The 19,174-nt window shown below is 52.4% G+C and overlaps 2 protein-coding genes across 2 annotated transcripts in view; one reads left to right on the top strand and one right to left on the bottom strand.

Annotated features, from left to right (window-relative positions):
- SPIN1 (spindlin 1) overlaps positions 1-17,967 on the bottom strand; it is a 52,379-nt gene extending 34,412 nt beyond the window's left edge. Inside the window, exons 1-2 of the mRNA XM_038742654.1 lie at positions 17,943-17,967; positions 2,040-2,192 (exon numbers count right to left, since the gene is read on the bottom strand). The gene's annotated coding sequence lies outside the window, so the exon portion shown is untranslated. The remainder of the gene's footprint in view (positions 1-2,039; positions 2,193-17,942) is intronic.
- LOC119923127 (basic salivary proline-rich protein 2-like) overlaps positions 17,231-19,174 on the top strand; it is an 89,504-nt gene continuing 87,560 nt past the window's right edge. The window contains exons 1-2 of the mRNA XM_038742658.1: positions 17,231-17,433; positions 18,158-18,631. Coding sequence (XP_038598586.1) covers positions 17,231-17,433; positions 18,158-18,631 — 677 coding nt within the window. The remainder of the gene's footprint in view (positions 17,434-18,157; positions 18,632-19,174) is intronic.

Below are 19,174 nucleotides of genomic sequence, written 5' to 3'. Positions count from 1 at the left end.
GAGCGCCTCCGGGGTGCAGAGCACTGTACTGAGCGCTCGGGAGAGTCCAAACCAGCACCAAACGGATCCACTCCCCGCCCACAGCGAGCTCACGGTCTATGGGGGGAGACGGGCATCGCCCGTCCATGGGTCTGTGCTCTGTACTGAGCGCCTCCGGGGTGCAGAGCGCTGTACTGAGCGCTCGGGAGAGTCCAAACCAGCACCAAGCGGATCCATTCCCCGCCCACAGCGAGCTCACGGTCTACTAGGAGGCGGACATCGTCCGTCCATCCGTCGTTGGTGCTCTGTACTGAGCGCCTCCAGGGTGCAGAGCGCTGTACTGAGCGCTCGGGAGAGTCCAAACCAGCACCAAACGGATCCATTCCCCGCCCACAACGAGCTCACGGTCTACGGGGGGAGACGGACATCGTCCGTCCATGGGTCGGTGCTCTGTACTGAGCGCCTCCGGGGTGCAGAGCGCTGTACTGAGCGCTCGGGAGAGTCCAAACCAGGACCAAACGGTTCCATTCCCCGCCCATAACGAGCTCACGGTCTACTAGGAGGCGGACATCGTCCGTCCATCCGTCGTTGGTGCTCTGTACTGAGCGCCTCCAGGGTGCAGAGCGCTGTACTGAGCGCTCGGGAGAGTCCAAACCAGCACCAAACGGATCCATTCCCCGCCCACAACGAGCTCACGGTCTACGGGGGGAGACGGACATCGTCCGTCCATGGGTCGGTGCTCTGTACTGAGCGCCTCCGGGGTGCAGAGCGCTGTACTGAGCGCTCGGGAGAGTCCAAACCAGGACCAAACGGTTCCATTCCCCGCCCATAACGAGCTCACGGTCTACTAGGAGACGGACATCGTCCATCCATCCGTCGTCGGTGCTCTGTACTGAGCGCCTCCGGGGTGCAGAGCGCTGTACTGAGCGCCCGGGAGAGTCCAAACCGGCACCAAACGGATCCACTCCCCGCCCACAACGAGCTCACGGTCTACTAGGAGGCGGACATCGCCCGCCCGTCCGTCGGTGCTCTGTACTGAGCGCCTCTGGGGTGCAGAGCGCTGTACTGAGCGCCCGGGAGAGTCCAAACCAGCACCAAACGGATCCATTCCCCTCCCACAGCGAGCTCACGGTCGACTAGGGGACGGACATCATCCATCCATCCGTCGTCGGTGCCCTGTACTGAGCGCCTCCGGGGTGCAGAGCGCTGTACTGAGCGCTCGGGAGAGTCCAAACCAGCACCAAACGGATCCATTCCCCGCCCACAGCGAGCTCACGGTCCACGGGGGGAGACGGACATCGTCCGTCCATCCGTCGGTGCTCTGTACTGAGCGCCTCCGGGGGTGCAGAGCGCTGTACTGAGCGCTCGGGAGAGTCCAAACCAGCACCAAGCGGATCCATTCCCCGCCCACAACAAGCTCACGGTCTACTAGGAGGCGGACATCGCCCAACCAGCCGTCGGTGCTCTGTACTGAGCGCCTCGGGGGTGCAGAGCACTGTACTGAGCGCTCGGGAGAGTCCAAACCAGCACCAAGCGGATCCATTCCCCGCCCACAACGAGCTCACGGTCTACAGTTGGGGTGGAGGGGGGAGACAGACATCGTCCGTCCATCCGTGCTCTGTACTGAGCGCCTCCGGGGGTGCAGAGCGCTGTACTGAGCGCCCGGGAGAGTCCAAACCGGCACCAAACGGATCCATTCCCCGCCCACAACGAGCTCACGGTCTACGGGGGGAGACGGACATCGTCCGTCCATGGGTCGGTGCTCTGTACTGAGCGCCTCCGGGGTGCAGAGCGCTGTACTGAGCGCTCGGGAGAGTCCAATACAACACCAAACGGATTTTGTTTTGTCGTCCGCCTCCCCCTTCTAGGCCGTGAGCCCGCCGTCGGGTAGGAACCGCCTCTTTCGGTCGCCGACTTGGACTTCCCAGGCGCTCAGTACAGTGCTCCGCACCCAGGGAGCGCTCAATAAGTACGACCGAATGAGGGAGATCCGTTCCCCGCCCACGGCGCGCTCGGAGACCGCCGTTCCAATCCACCCCGGGGACGTACTGAGCACTTACCGTGTGCAGAGCGCCGGACCGAGCGCTCGGGGGAGTCCAGTACAGCACAGCGGGGTCGGGGGGTGGTTGGGCCGCTCCTCGCCCACGGCGCCGCGTGTCCGCTGGGTGACCCTGGCCCAGTCACTTCCCTCCTCGGGGCCTCAGTTGCCTCATCTGTCAAATGGGGATGAAGAGCGTGAGCCCCCCGGGGGGACAACCTCATCGCCTTGTCTCCCCCCCGGCGCTTAGCACAGTGCTTGGCACATAGTAAGCGCTTCACAAATGCCACCATCATTATTATTTATTATCATTATTATTATTCTCTGGGCCTCAGTTTCCTCCTCTGTCAAATGGGGATGAAGACCGCGAGCCCCCCGGGGGAACCACCTCATCACCTTGTCTCCCCCCCCGGTGCTTAGCACAGTGCTTGGCACATAGTAAGCGTTTCACAAATGCCACCATCATCATTATTACTTATTATCATCATTATTATTATTTTCCAGGCCTCAGTTTCCTCCTCTGTCAAATGGGGATGAAGCCCGGGAGCCCCCCGGGGGACAACCTCATCACCTTGTCTCCCCCCCGGCGCTTAGAACAGTGCTTGGCACATAGTAAGCGCTTCACAAATGCCACCATCATTATCATTATCATTATTTTCCAGGCCTCAGTTTCCTCCTCTGTCAAATGGGGATGAAGACCGTGAGCCCCCCCCAGGGGACAACCTCATCGCCTTGTCTCCCCCCGGGCGCTTAGCACAGTGCTTGGCACATAGTAAGCGCTTAACAAATACCATCATTATTATTATTATTATGATTCTCTGGGCCTCAGTTTCCTCCTCTGTCAAATGGGGATGAAGCCCGTGAGCCCCCCGGGGGACAACCTCATCCCCTTGTCTACCCCCCGGCGCTTAGCACAGTGCTCGGCACATAGTAAGCGCTTCACAAATGCCACCATCATTACCATTATTACTTATTATCATCATTATTATTATTTTCCAGGCCTCAGTTCCCTCCTCTGTCAAATGGGGATGAAGCCCGTGAGCCCCCCGGGGGACAACCTCATCCCCTTGTCTCCCCCCACAGCGCTTAGAACAGTGCTGGGCACATAGTAAGCGCTTCACAAATGCCACCATCATCATCATTATTACTTATTATCATCATTATTATTATTTTCCAGGCCTCAGTTTCCTCCTCTGTCCAATGGGGATGAAGACCGCGAGCCCCCCGGGGGACAACCTCATCACCTTGTCTCCCCCCCCAGCGCTTAGAACAGTGCTCGGCATAGAGTAAGCGCATAACAAATACCATTATTATTATTATTTATTATTATTATCATTATTCTCTGGGCCTCAGTTTCCTCCTCTGTCCAATGGGGATAAAGACCATGAGCCCCAAGGGGGACAACCTCATCACCTTGTCTCCCCCTCGGCGCTTAGAACAGTGCTCGGCACATAGTAAGCGCTTCACAAATGCCACCATCATTATCATTATCATTATTTTCCAGGCCTCAGTTTCCTCCTCTGTCAAATGGGGATGAAGACCGTGAGCCCCCCGGGGGACAACCTCATCACCTTGTCTCCCCCCCCGGCGCTTAGAACAGTGCTCGGCACATAGTAAGCGCTTCACAAATACCATTATTATTATTATCATTATTCTCTGGGCCTCAGTTTCCTCCTCTGTCCAATGGGGATGAAGCCCGTGAGCCCCCCGGGGGGACAACCTCATCGCCTTGTCTCCCCCCCGCCGGCGCTTAGCACAGTGCTTGGCACATAGTAAGCGCTTAACAGCCCACTATTGGGTAGGGACCGTCTCTCTATGTCGCCAACTTGGACCTCCCAAGCGCTTAGTCCAGTGCTCTGCACACGGTAAGCGCTCAATAAATACGATTGATTGATTGACTCTATATATGTATATATGTTTGTACATATTTATTACTCTATTTTACTTGTACATATTCTATTTACTTGTACTTCCCCAGTGCTCAGTCCAGTGCTCTGCACACAGTAAGCGCTCAATAAACATGACTGATTCATTCCCAAGCGCTTAGTACAGTGCTCTGCACACAGTAAGCGCTCAATAAATACGACTGATTGATTAATTCCTTCCTCTCCCCCTCGTCCCCCTCTCCATCCCCCCATCTTACCTCCTTCCCTTCCCCACAGCACCTGGATATATATATATATATATATATATATATATATATAAGCGCTTAGTACAGTGCTCTGCACATAGTAAGCGCTCAATAAATACGATTGATTGATATATATATATGTTTGTACAGATTTATTACTCTATTTATTTTACTTGTACCTATCTATTCTGTTTACTTGCACTTCCCAAGCGCTTAGTACAGTGCCCTGCACACAGTAAGCGCTCAATAAATACGATTGATTGATTGATTGATGGAATGAATGAATGAATGGAGGCAGGGAATGCGTGTTTATTGATGTATTATCAATAAACCTCTCTCCCAAGCGCTTAGTACAGTGCTCTGCACATAGTAAGCGCTCAATAAATACGATTGATTGATTGATTGATGTATTTTCCTCCCCTAAGCGCTTAATACAGTGCTCTGCACGCAGGAAGCGCTCAATAAATACGATGGAATGAAAATGGAGGCAGGGAATGCGTGTTTATCGCTGTATTTTCCTCCCCCGAGCGCTTAGTACAGCGCTCTGCAGACAGGAAGTGCTCAATAAATACGATGGAATGAATGAATGAATGGAGGCATGGAATGCGTGTTTATCGCTATATTTTCCTCCCCAGAGCACTTAATACAGTGCTCTGCACCCAGGAAGCGCTCAATAAATACAATGGAATGAATGAATGAATGGAGGCAGGCAATGTGCGTTTGTTGATGTATTTTCCTCCCCTAAGCGCTTAGTACAGTGCTCTGCACCCAAGAAGCGCTCAATAAATATGATGGAATGAATGGAGGCGGGGAATGCGTGTTTATCGCTGTATTTTCCTCCCCTGAGCGCTTAGTACAGTGCTCTGCAGACAGGAAGCGCTCAATAAATACGATGGAATGAATGAATGAATGAATGGAGGCAGAGAATGCGTGTTTATCGCTGTATTTTCCTCCCCCGAGCGCTTAGTACAGTGCTCTGCACCCAGGAAGCGCTCAATAAATACGACGGAATGAATGGAGGCAGGGAATGCGTGCTTATCGCTGTATTTTCCTCCCCCGAGCGCTTAGTACAGTGCTCTGCACCCAGGAAGCGCTCAATAAATACGACGGAATGAATGAATGGAGGCAGGGGTCTGTTTATAGCTGTATTTTCCTCCCCCAGGCGCTTAGTACAGTGCTCTGCACCCAGGAAGCGCTCAATAAATACCATTGAATGAATGGATGACCACAATTACTGATTACCCCAGTGCTAAGTACAGTTCATTCATTCATTCAATGGCATTTATTGAGCGCTTCCTGGGCGCAGAGCACTGTACTGAGTGCTTGGGAAACACAACTCGGCAGCAGATAGAGACGGTCCTTACTCAATATGCTGCCAACTTGAACTTCCCAGGCGCTCAGTACAGTGCTCTGCACACAGTAAGCGCTCAATATATACGATTGAATGAATGAATGGGCTCACAGTGTAGTAAACGCCCCCATACCACAATTATTCTCATTGTTATCACAGAGAAGCAGCGTGGCTCGGTGGGTAGAGGCCGGGCTTGGGAGCCCGAGGTCGCGGGTTCGAATCCCACCTCTGCCCCTCATCTGCTGGGTGAACTTGGGCGAGTCACTTCCCTTCTCCGGGCCTCAGTTTCCTCCTCTGCAAAATGGGGATGAAGACCGTGAGCCCCACGGGGGACAACCTCATCACCTCGTCTCGATCCCAGCGCTTAAAACAGTGCTCGGCACATAGTAAGCGCTCAACAAATGCCATCATTATCCAATGCTTAGAACAGTGCTTGGCACCTAGTGAGCGCTTAACAAATGCCATCAATATTATTATTGTTATTACCATAGGAAGCGCTTAACAAGTGCCATCGATATTATTGTTATTACTATAGGGAGCAATTAACAAACTCCATCAATATTATCATTATTACTATAGGGAGCAGTTAACAAACGCCATCAATATTATTATCATTACTACAGGAAGCGATTAACAAATGCCATCAATGTTATTATTATTACTATAGGAAGCGCTCAACAAACTCCATCAATATTATTATTATTACTATAGGAAGCAATTAACAAATGCCATCAATATTATTATCGCTATAGGAAGCGATTTAACAAATGCCATCAATATTATTACTATTACTATAGGAAGCGATTAACAAACACCAGCAATATTATTATTACTATAGGAAGTGCTTAACAAATGCCATCAATATCATTATTATTACTATAGGAAGCGATTAACAAACGCCATCAATATTATTATTATAACTATAGGAAGCGATTAACAAACGCCATCAACGTTATTATTATTACTATAGGAAGCGATTAACAAACACCATCAATATTATTATTACTACTATTGGAAGCGATTAACAAACGCCATCAATATTATTATTACTACTATTGGAAGCGATTAACAAATGCCATCAATACTATTATTACTATAGGAAGTGCTTAACAAATGCCATCCATATTATTATTATTACTATAGGAAGCGCTTAACAAATGCCATCAATGTTATTATTATTACTACAGGAAGCGCTTAACAAATGCCATCAATATTATTACTACCACAGGAAGCGATTAACAAACGTCATCAATACTATTATTACTATAGGAAGCGATTAACAAATGCCATCAATGTTATTATTATTACTATAGGAAGCGATTAACAAACGCCATCAATATTATTATTACTACAGGACGCGATCAACAAACGCCATCAATATTATTATTACTACTATTGGAAGCGCTTAACAAGTGCCATCAACATCATTATTACTACTATAGGAAGTGATTAACAAACGCCATCAATACTATTATTACAAAATCATTATTACTACTATAGGAAGCGATTAACAAATGCCATCAATACTATTATTACAACATCATTATTACTACTATAGGAAGCGATTAACAAACGCCATCAATATTATTATTACTACAGGAAGCGACTAACAAATGCCATCAATATTATTATTATTACTATAGGAAGCGCTTAACAAGTGCCATCAACATCATTATTACTACTATAGGAAGCGATTAACAAACGCCATCAATACTATTATCACAACATCATTATTACTACTATAGGAAGCGATTAACAAACGCCATCAATACTATTATTACAACATCATTATTACTACTATAGGAAGCAATTAACAAACGTCATCAATACTATTATTACATCATTATTACTACTATAGGAAGCGATTAACAAACGCCATCAATACTATTATCACTACTACAGGAAGCGATTAATAAATGCCATCAATATTATTATTACTACTATTGGAAGCGATTAACAAATGCCATCAATACTATTATTACTATAGGAAGTGCTTAACAAATGCCATCCATATTATTATTATTACTACAGGAAGCGCTTAACAAATGCCATCAATGTTATTATTATTACTACAGGAAGCGCTTAACAAATGCCATCAATATTATTACTACTACAGGAAGTGATTAACAAACGCCATCAATATTATTATTACTACTATAGGAAACGCTTAACAAATGCCATCAATATTATTATTACTACTATTGGAAGCGCTTAACAAATGCCATCAATGTTATTATTACTACTACAGGAAGCGATTAACAAACGCCATCAATATTATTATTACTACTATTGGAAGCGCTTAACAAATGCCATCAATATTACTATTATTACTATAGGAAGCGCTTCACAAGTGCCATCAACATCATTATTACTACTATAGGAAGCGATTAACAAATGCCATCAATACTATTATTACAACATCATTATTACTACTATAGGAAGCGATTAACATTCTATATTATTATTACTACAGGAAGCGATTAACAAATGCCATCAATATTATTATTATTACTATAGGAAGCCCTTAACAAGTGCCATCAACATCATTATTACTACTATAGGAAGCGATTAACAAACGCCATCAATACTATTATCACAACATCATTATTACTACTATAGGAAGCGATTAACAAACGCCATCAATACTATTATTACAACATCATTATTACTACTATAGGAAGCGATTAACAAACACCATCAATACTATTATTACTACAGGAAGCGATTAACAAATGCCATCAATATTATTATTATTACTATAGGAAGCGCTTAACAAGTGCCATCAACATCATTATTACTACTATAGGAAGCGATTAACAAACGCCATCAATACTATTATCACAACATCATTATTACTACTATAGGAAGCGATTAACAAACGCCATCAATACTATTATTACAATATCATTATTACTACTATAGGAAGCGATTAACAAACGCCATCAATACTATTATTACAACATCATTATTACTACTATAGGAAGCGATTAACAAACGCCATCAATACTATTATTATAACATCGTTATTACTACTATAGGAAGCGATTAACAAACACCATCAATACTATTATTACTACTACAGGAAGCGATTAGTAAATGCCATCAATATCATTACCCCGGCGCTTAACACAGTGTTTGGCACATACTAAGCGCTTCACGAAGGCCATTATTAGTACGATGATGATGATTAAATTGATGAGCTCAAGCCCCCCCCCCACAGGGGGTTCCCCCAAACCGGAAGTTGGGGCCCCCTCACTCTGAATTTTGCTCAGGAAGACCCTCCCCCACCCTGCCCCCCACAATGCCCCGGGTCTTAATAATAATAATGATAATAATAATAATAATAAAGATGGCATTGATTAAGCGCTTACTATGTGCCAAACACTGTTCTAAGTGCTGTTCTTAGGTGAGGCCCCCCCTCCCTGCCCCCCCCCCAGATTCCCACAATCCCCCTCGTCTTAAGACGAAGCCCCCCCTCCTCAGACTCCCACAATTCCCCGGGGTTTCAGACGAAGCCCCCTCCTCAGACTCCCACAATCCCCCTCGTCTTAAGACGAAGCCCCCTCCTCCTCAGACTCCCACAATTCCCTGGGTTTCAGGTGAAGCCCCCCCCCCCACAATTCCCCTCATCTTACACAAAGCCCCCCCTTCAGACTCCCACAATTCCCTGGGTTTCAGGTGAAGCCCCCCCGCCCACAATTCCCCTCATCTTACACAAAGCCCCCCCCCTCCGACTCCCACAATCCCCCTCGTCTTAAGACGAAGCCCCCTCCTCCTCAGACTCCCACAATTCCCTGGGTTTCAGGTGAAGCCCCCCCCATTACCCTCATCTTACACAAAGCCCCCTCCTCAGACTCCCACAATCCCTCTCGTCTTAGACGAAGCCCCCTCCTCACACTCCCACAATCCCTCTCGTCTTAGACGAAGCCCCCTCCTCACACTCCCACAATTCCCTGGGTTTCAGGTGAAGCCCCCCCCCCCCCAGACTCCCACAATTCCCTGGGTTTCAGGTGAAGCCCCCCCCCATTCCCCTCATCTTACACAAAGCCCCCCCCCAGACTCTCACAATCCCCCTCGTCTTAAGATGAAGCCCCCTCCTCCTCAGACTCCCACAATTCCCTGGGTTTCAGGTGAAGTCCCCCCCCACAGTCCCCCTCATCTTACACAAAGCCCCCTCCTCAGACTCCCACAATCCCTCTCGTCTTAGACGAAGCCCCCTCCTCACACTCCCATAATCCCTCTCGTCTTAGACGAAGCCCCCTCCTCAGACTCCCACAATTCCCTGGGTTTCAGGTGAAGCCCCCCCCCCTCAGACTCCCACAATTCCCTGGGTTTCAGGTGAAGCCCCCCCCACAGTCCCCCTCATCTTACACGAAGCCCCCTCCTCAGACTCCCACAATCCCTCTCGTCTTAGACGAAGCCCCCTCCTGGGTTTCAGGTGAAGCCCCCCCCCAACAGTTCCCCTCATCTTACACAAAGCCCCCTCCTCAGACTCCCACAATCCCCCTCGTCTTAGATGAAGCCCCCTCCTCAGACTCCCACAATCCCTCTCATCTTAGGCGAAGCCCCCTCCTCAGACTCCCACAATCCCCCTCGTCTTAAGACGAAGCCCCCTCCTCCTCAGACTCCCCCAATCCCTCTCATCTTACACGAAGCCCCCTCCTCCTCAGACTCCCACAATTCCCTGGGGTTTCAGGTGAAGCCCCCCCCTTCAGACTCCCACAATCCTCCTCGTCTTAGACGAAGCCCCCCCCCCCTCAGACTCCCACAATTTCCCCGGGGTTTCAGGTGAAGCCCCCCCCAGACTCCCACAATTCCCTGGGTTTCAGATGAAGCCCCCCCCCCCAATCCCCCTCGTCTTACATGAAGCCCCCTCCTCAGACCCCCCATAAGTCCCCTCACCTTACACCAAGTCCCCCCCTCAGACTCCCACAATTCCCCGGGGTTTCAGGTGAAGCCCCCCCTTCAGACTCCCACAATCCTCCTCGTCTTAGATGAAGTCCCCCCCTCAGAATCCCACAATCCCCCTCGTCTTAGATGAAGCCCCCCCTCAGACTCCCACAATTCCCCGGGGTTTCAGACGAAGCCCCCTCCTCAGACTCCCACAATCCCCCTCATTTTACACGAAGGCCCCCCCCCCAGACTCCCATAATCCCCCGGGTTTCAGACGAAGCCCCCTCCTCAGAACCCCCATAAGTCTCCTCGTCTTACACGAAGCCCCCCCCCTCAGACTCCCACAATTCCCTGGGTTCAGGTGAAGCCCCCCCTCACAATCCCCCTAGTCTTAGATGAAGCCCCCCCTCAGACTCCCACAATTCCCCGGGTTCAGGTGAAGCCCCCCCCACAATCCCCCTCGTCGTACACGAAGCCCCCCCCCTCAGACTCCCACAATCCCTCTCGTCTTGGACGAAGCCCCCCTCCTCGTCAGACTCCCACAATTCCCCGGGGTTTCAGGTGAAGCCCCCCCTCAGACTCCCACAATCCCCCTCGTCTTACACTAAGGCCCCCCCCCTCAGACTCCCCTAATCCCCCGGGTTTCAGATGAAGCCCCCCCCACAATCCCCTCAGACCCCCATAAAGTCCCCTCGTCTTACACGAAGCCCCCCCGACTCCCATAATCCCCCTCGTCTTAGACGAAGCCCCCCTCCTCCTCACACTCCCACAATTCCCCGGGGTTTCAGGTGAAGCCCCCCTCAGACTCCCACAATCCCCCTCGTCTTACACGAAGCCCCCCCCTCAGACTCCCACAATCCCCCTCGTCTTAGATGAAACCCCCTCCTCCTCAGACTCCCACAATTCCCCGGGGTTTCAGGTGAAGCCCCCCCCCAGACTCCCACAATCCCCCTCGTCTTAGATGAAGCCCCCCCCCACTCCTCAGACTCCCACAATCCCCCGGGGTTTCAGGTGAATCCCCCTCGTCTTAGATGAAACCCCCTCCTCCTCAGACTCCCACAATCCCCCGGGGTTTCAGGTGAAGCCCCCCTTCAGACTCCCACAATCCCCCGCGCCATACACTAAGGCCCCCCCCCCCCAAGACTCCCACAATCCCCCGGGCCTCCGGGGCGGCCCTCCCTCCCCCCCCGATTCCCCACAATCCCCCGGGCCTCGGGGTTGGCCCTCCCCCCCCCCCCCACTCGGCCCCCACAATCCCCCGCGCCCCCCCGGAAATGAGGGGAGGTGGGGGAGGGGGCGGCCCTTACCCTGAGGAGCCCGCCAGGAGGGGGGGAGGGGGGCAGGCCGGGCGCGATGGAGGAGACAAAGCGGGGGGAGGGGGGAGCGGGACGGGCGACGTCAGCCATGTTGTGGGCGCCTGCGTCACTACGTCATCGCGTCACGGCGCGCGCACGCGCGCGCCCCGGAGACGGAGGCAAGGTAGGGGGGAGGGCGTGCGTGCGTCCGTACGTGCGCGTGCGTGCGCGCGCCCGCTGAGGGGGGGGCGGGGAGGCGCACAAAGGAGGCCGACGAGGCGGCGGGAGGGAGGCGCTTCGGCCCCCGCGTCCCCAGGGGGCGCTCTACTACACCCCGCCGGAGGGGGGGGGGGAATTCATTCATTCATTCATTCATTCAACCGTATTCATTCATTCATTCAATCGTATTTATTGAGCGCTTCCTGGGCACGGAGCGCTGGACTAAGCGCTTGGGAAGGGGGGATTCATTCATTCATTCATTCAACCGTATTCATTCATTCAATCATTCAACCGTATTCATTCATTCATTCGATCGTATTTACTGAGCGCTTCCTGGGCGCGGAGCGCTGGACTAAGCGCTTGGGAAGGGAGGATTCACTCATTCATTCGTATTCATTCATTCATTCATTCGTATTCATTCATTCATTCGTATTCATTCATTCATTCATTCGTATTTATTGAGCGCTTCCTGGGCGCAGAGCACTGGACTAAGCGCTTGGGAAGGGAGGATTCATTCATTCATTCATTCAACCGTATTTATTCATTCAATCATTCGATCGTATTTATTGAGCGCTTCCTGGGCGCAGAGCACTGGACTAAGCGCTTGGGAAGGGAGGATTCATTCATTCATTCAACCGTATTTATTCATTCATTCATTCGATCGTATTTATTGAGTGCTTCCTGGGTGCAGAGCGCTGGACTAAGCGCTTGGGAAGCTCCAAGTTGCTGACACTGTACTTTCCTGTATATATGTTTGTACATATTTATTACTCTATTTATTTATTTTACCTGTACATCATCACCAATCGTATTTATTGAGCGCTGGCTGTGTGCAGAGCACTGTACTAAGCGCTTGGGAAGTACAAATTGGCAACATATAGAGACGGTCCCTACCCAACAGTGGGCTCACAGAATACATATCTATTCTATTTATTTTACTTTGTTAGTATGTTTGGTTTTGTTCTCTGTCTCCCCCTTCTAGACTGTGAGCCCACTGTTGGGTAGGGACTGTCTCTAGATGTTGCCAACTTGGACTTCCCAGGCGCTTAGTACAGTGCTCTGCACCCAGTGAAGCGCTCAATAAATACGATTGATTGATTCCCAAGCGCTTAGTACACTGCTCTGCACACAGTAAGCGCTCAATAAATACGACTGATTGATCTGGAGACGGTCCCTATTCATTCGTTCATTCAACCGTATTTATTGAGCGCTTCCTGGGCGCAGAGCACTGGACTAAGCGCTTGGGAAGTCCAAGTTGCTGACATCTAGAGACGGTCCCTATTCATTCATTCATTCATATTTATTCATTCAATCTTTCAACCATACTTATTGAGCGCTTCCTGGGCGCAGAGCACTGGACTAAGCGCTTGGGAAGTCCAAGTTGCTGACATCTAGAGACAGTCCCTATTCATTCATTCACTCAACCGTATTTACTGAGCGCTTCCTGGGCACAGAGCACTGGACTAAGCGCTTGGGAAGTCCAAGTTGCCGACATCCAGACGGTCCCTATTCATTCATTCATTCATTCAGCCATATTTATTGGGTGCTTCCTGGGCGCGGAACACTGGACTAAGCGCTTGGGAAGTTCAAGCTGCCGACATCTAGAGACTGTCCCTATTCATTCATTCATTCAACCGTATTCATTCATTCATTCAACCGTATTTATTCATTCACTCAATTCACTTATCGTATTTATTGAGCGCTTCCTGGGCGCAGAGCACTGGACTAAGCGCTTGTGAAGTCCAAGTTGCCGACATCTAGGGATGGTCCCTATTCATTCATTCATTCATTCAACCGTATTTATTCATTCACTCAATTCATTCAACCGTATTTATTGAGCGCTTGCTGGGTGCAGAGCACTGGACTAAGCGCTTGGCAAGTCCAAGCTGCCAACATCTAGACGGCCCCCATTCATTCATTCATTCAACTGTACTTATTCATTCATTCAACCGTATTTATTGAGCGCTTCCTGGGCGCAGAGCACTGGACTAAGCGCTTGGGAAGTCCAAGTTGCCGACATCTAGAGACGGTCCCTATTCATTCATTCATTCAACCGCATTTATTCATTCATTCAATCATTCAATAGTATTTATTGAGCGCTTCCTGTGTGCAGAGCACTGGACTAAGCGCTTGGGAAGTCCAAGCTGCTAAAATCTAGAGGCGGTCCCTATTCATTCATTTAACCGCATTTATTGAGCGCTTACTGTGTGCAGAGCACTGGACTAAGCGCTTGGGAAGTCCAAGTTGCCAACATCTAGAGACGGTCCCTATTCATTCATTCATTCACTCAGTCGTATTTCCTGAGCGCTTCCTGAGTGCAGAGCACTGTAGTAGGCGCTTGGGAAGTCCAAGTTGGCAACATCTAGAGCCGGTCCCTACCCAACAGCGGGCTCACAGTCTAGAAGGGGGAGACAGACAACAAAATAATAATAGTAATAATGACGGCACTTATTAAGCGCTTACTATGTGCAAAGCACTGCAAAACATATTAACAAAATAAAATAGAATAAACATGTACAAATAAAAGAAATCAATGAATGAACAGAGTAACTTATATGTACAGACATATATACAGGTGCTGTGGGGAGGGGAAGGAGGTAAGGCGAGGGGGATGGGGAAGGGGAGCAACAACAGTGGGCTCACAGTCTAGAAGACTGAGGGGGGAGAGGGAAGGCGCTCAATAAATACGATTGAATGAATGAATGAATGAGTGAATGAATGAATGAGGGGGGAAAAGGGAGGAGGGGGGAGGAAAAGGAGGGGGGTGGGGCTAGCGGGAGGAAGCGCTCCTAAATACGATGGAGTGAACTGAAGGAATCAATCAATCAATCAATCGTATTTATTGAGTGCTTACTGTGTGCAGAGCACTGTACTAAGCGCTTGAATTCATGAATGAATGAGGGAGGGGCTATGGGAAGACTTCTTAACTTAACTTCTCTGGGCCTCAGTTCCCTCATCTGTAAAATGGGGATGAAGACTGTGCGCCCCACGTGGGACAAGCTGATCACCTTGTTAATTCCCCAGCGCTTAGAACAGTGCTCTGCACGTAGTAAGCGCTTAATAAATGCCATTCAAAAAAAAGGGACGCAACCGGAAGTGGGCGGGGCCTAAGGGAGGAGGGGCGGGGCTACCGGAAGGGGAGAAGGGGTGGGGCCATGGGGCGAGGATACCGGAAGTGGGCGGGGTTAAGGGAGGGGCGGGGATGTGGGCGTGGCTACTGGAAGTGGGCGTGGCTAAGGGGGAGCAGGGGCTGCAGGGAAGGGAGGCGGGGCTAGGGGAAGGGCGCTCATAAATACGATGGAGTGAATTGAATGAATGAATGAATGAGCTTAGTATCATCATCATCAATCGTATTTATTGAGTGCTTACTATCATCATCATCATCATCATCATCATCAATCGTATTTATTGAGCGCTTACTACGTGCAGAGCACTGTACTAAGCGCTTGGGAAGTACAAATTGGCAACATATAGAGACAGTCCCTACCCAACAGTGGGCTCACAATCTAAAAGGCTGCTAGTACACTGCTAAGTGGTTAGTACAGTGCTCTGCACACAGTAAGCGCTCAATAAATACGATTGATTGATTGAATGAGGAAAGGTGGGGCCAAAGGGAAGAGGGGCGGGGCTACAGGAAAGGGGCGGGGGCTGTTGCCAACTTGTCCTTCCCAAGCGCTTAGCACAGTGCTCTGCACACAGGAAGCGCTCAGATATGATTGAATGAATGAATGAAGCGCTTAGTACAGTGCTCTGCACACAGGAAGCGCTCAATAAATACGATTGAATGAATGAATGAATAAAGGGAATCATAACAATAATAGTGATGAGGATGGTATTTATTAAGCGCTTACTCTGTGCCAATCACTGTTCTAAGCGCTGGGGAGGTTACAAGGTGATGAGGTTGTCCCACGGGGGTGGCGGGCTCACGGTCTTCATCCCTATTTTACAGAAGAGGGAACTGAGGCCCTGAGAAGGGAAGTGACTTGCCCAAGGTCACCCAGCTGAGAAGTGGCAGAGGTGGGATTCGTGGCTCAGTGGGACGAGCCCAGGCTTGGGAGTCAGAGGTCATGGGTTCAAGTCCCAGCTCCGCCACTTGTCAGCTGGGTGGCTTTGGGCAAGTCACTGCACGTCTCTGGGCCTCAGTGACCTCATCTGTAAAATGGGGATGAAGACTGTGAGTCCCACATGGGACAACCTGATTACCTTGTATCTACCCCAGCGCTTAGAACGGTGGTTTGCACATAGTGAGCGCTTAATAAATGCCATTACTGGGGAAGCAGCGTGGCTCAGTGGAAAGAGCCCGGGCTTTGGAGTCAGAGGTCCTGGGTTCAAATCCCGGCTCTGCCACTTGTCAGCTGTGCAACTCTGGGCAAGTCACTTTTTCCTCTCCTCCTCCCCATCCCCCCCACCCTACCTCCATCCCCTCCCCACAGCACTTGTATATATTTGTACAGATGTATTACTCTATTTATTTTACTTGTACTACTCTATTTTATTAATGGTGCGCATATAGCTCTAATTGTTAATTCTGACGGTTTTGACACCTGTCTACATGTTTCGTTGTCTGTCTCCCCCTTCTAGGCTGTGAGCCCGTTTTTGGGTAGGGACCGTCTCTATATGTTGCTGACTTGTACTTCCCAAGCGCTTAGTACAGTGCTCTGCACACAGTAAGCGCTCAATAAATACGATTGAATGAATGAACTTAACTTCTCTGGGCCTCAGTTCCCTCATCCGCAAAATGGGGATGAAGACTGTGAGTCCCACGTGGGACAACCTGATTACCTTGTATCTACCCCAGCGCTTAGAACAGTGCTTTGCATATAGTAAGTGCTTAAAAAATACCATTATTATTATTATTATTATTATAACCCGTGACCTCTGACTCTTTCCACGGTGAAGGAGTGAGGGGCGGGGCTAAGGGACGAGGGGGGCGGGGCTACAGTGAGGAGAGAGGGGGAAGGGGGCGGGGCTACGGGGAAGGGAGGAGAAACCGGAAGGGGCGGAGCTACAGGAAGTGGGCGTGGCTAAGGTGGAGGAATGAGGGGCGGGGCTACAGTGAGGAGAAAAAACAGAAGGGGCGTGGCTACAGGAAGTGGGCGGGGTTGCGGTGAGGCAAAAGGGGGCGGGGAACACAGGGAGAAAGCGGGAGTGGGCGGGGCTACAGGAAAGGGGCGGGGCTACAGTGAGGAGATGCAGAAGGGGCGGGGCTACAGGGGGAGTGAGGAGAAAGCGGAAGGGGCGGGGCTACAGGGAATGGGCGGGGGAGAAGAGAGGGGAAAGTGAAAGGGGCGGGGCTAAGCGGAGAGGGGCGGGGCCACGGGGAAATGGGCGTAGCCAAAAGGAAGGAGCGAGGGACGGGGCTACAGGGAGGAGGAAGAGGCGGGGAGAAGGGGAGGGGCTACAGGAAGTGGGCGGGGCTAAAAGGAAGACGCGATTGGTGTGGCTATAGAAAGGGGCGGGGCTACAGGGAGGAGAAAGCAGAAGGGGCGGAGCTAAAGGCAGCGGACGGAGCTGATGGGGAGGATGGGTGGGGTTACAGGAAGTGGGCGGAGCTAAAAGGAAGGCGCGAGGGGCGGGGCTACATGAGGGGGCGGGGCTACAGGGAGGAGAAAGCAGAAGTGGGTGGAACTGAAGGGGATAGGTGGGCGGGGCTATTGGAAGTAGGCGGGGTTAAAAGGAAGGCTCGAGGGGCGTGGCTACTAGGAGGAAACCGGGTAAGGGGCGGGGCTAAAGAGAGGAGAAAGCTGAAGGGGCGTGGCTAAAGGGAAAGGAGGGGCGGGGCTACAGGGAGGAGAAAGAGGAAGGGGCGGAGCTAAAGGGAGGCGAACGCGGAAGGGGCGGGGCTAAAGGGAGGGGGCGGGGCTGCAGGGGTGGGCGGAGCTAAAAGGAAAACGCGAGGGGCGGGGCTACAGGGAGGAAAAAGGAGGAAGGGGCGGGGCTAAGGGGAGGAGGGGCGGAGCCAAAGGGAGCAGGGTGAGGGGCGGGGGGGGGACAGAGGAGGAGGAAGGGAGGGAGGGAAGAGCGGCCCCGCGTTACCTGAATCGGCGGCGGAGGAGGAGGAGGAGAAGGACGGAAGAAAGACGGAAGGACGACGGCGGCGGCGGCGGAGGAGGAGGAGGAGGAGGCGGCCGGTGACGGTGCGGGCGGCGGCGTTGGCGGCGGCTGCTGCTGCTCCCGCGCCGCCTCAGCCCCCGCCCCCGCCCCCCTGCGCGCGCCCGCTCCCGCGCCCGCGCGCGCCCCCGCACCGGCAGCCAGGCCGAGCCCGCGGCCCGCCCGCCCGCATCGCCGCGCGGCCCCACCCCGGCCCCCCCCGCCCCCCCTCCTCCCCCCCCCCCTCGGGCGCCGCGCACGCGCGCTCAGCCTCGCCCGGACGCTCTCAACCCCCCCTCCCACCCACCTCCGGCTCCGCGCGGGCACGCAGTGCGCAGGCGCGGCGGCAAAAATCCCCAACCCCCTCCCCCCGCGCGGGAACGCAGTGTGCGCATGCGCGGCTGGACAAGAACCCAACAGTCCCCCCGCGGGAGCGCGGGGACGCAATGCGCGCAGGCGCTGCCGGCCAAAAATCAACACCCCACCCCCCCCGCGTGGGGACGCAATGCGCGCATGCGCAGCTGGACAAAAACCAACACCCCCACCCCCTCCCGCGTCCTTCGTGAGAGGATGCACCGCGCAGGCGCGGCCGGCCAAGGACCAACCCCTCCCCACCTCCGCCGCGCGGGGGCGCAGTGCGCAGGCGCGGCACGCCAAGCTCCAAGCCCTCCCCCCACTCCGCGCGGGGACGCAGTGCGCAGGCGCGGCTGGCCAAGCTCCAACCCCCTCCCCTCCGCGCGGGGGCGCAGTGCGCAGGCGCGGCCGGCCCAGAACCAACCACCCCCCCTCCGCGCGGGGACGCAGTGCGCAGGCGCGGCTGGCCAAGCTCCACACACACACACACACACCCCCTCCGCGCGGGGGCGCAGTGCGCAGGCGCGGCCGGCCAAGCTCCAACCCCTCCCCCCCCCCGGTCCGCGCGGGGACGCAGTGCGCAGGCGCGGACGGCACAAAACCAACATCCCCTCCCCCTCCGCGCGGGGAAGTAGTGCGCAGGCGCGATCGGCCAGGAAACCCCCTCCGTCCACGCGGGGACGCAGTGCGCAGGCGCGGCCGGCCAGGAATTCCCCTCCCCCCTTCCGCGCAGGACGCACTGCGCATGCGCGGCCGGCTATGGGGGCACTGCACAAGGAGGAGAAAGGGAGGGAAAGGGGGAAAATGGAGAGGGAAGAAAGGAA

The sequence above is a fragment of the Tachyglossus aculeatus genome, unplaced genomic scaffold (assembly GCF_015852505.1).
Source record: "Tachyglossus aculeatus isolate mTacAcu1 unplaced genomic scaffold, mTacAcu1.pri scaffold_145_arrow_ctg1, whole genome shotgun sequence".
NCBI classification, from domain to species: Eukaryota; Metazoa; Chordata; class Mammalia; order Monotremata; family Tachyglossidae; genus Tachyglossus; species Tachyglossus aculeatus.
This window is presented reverse-complemented; position numbering and strand designations above follow the sequence as displayed.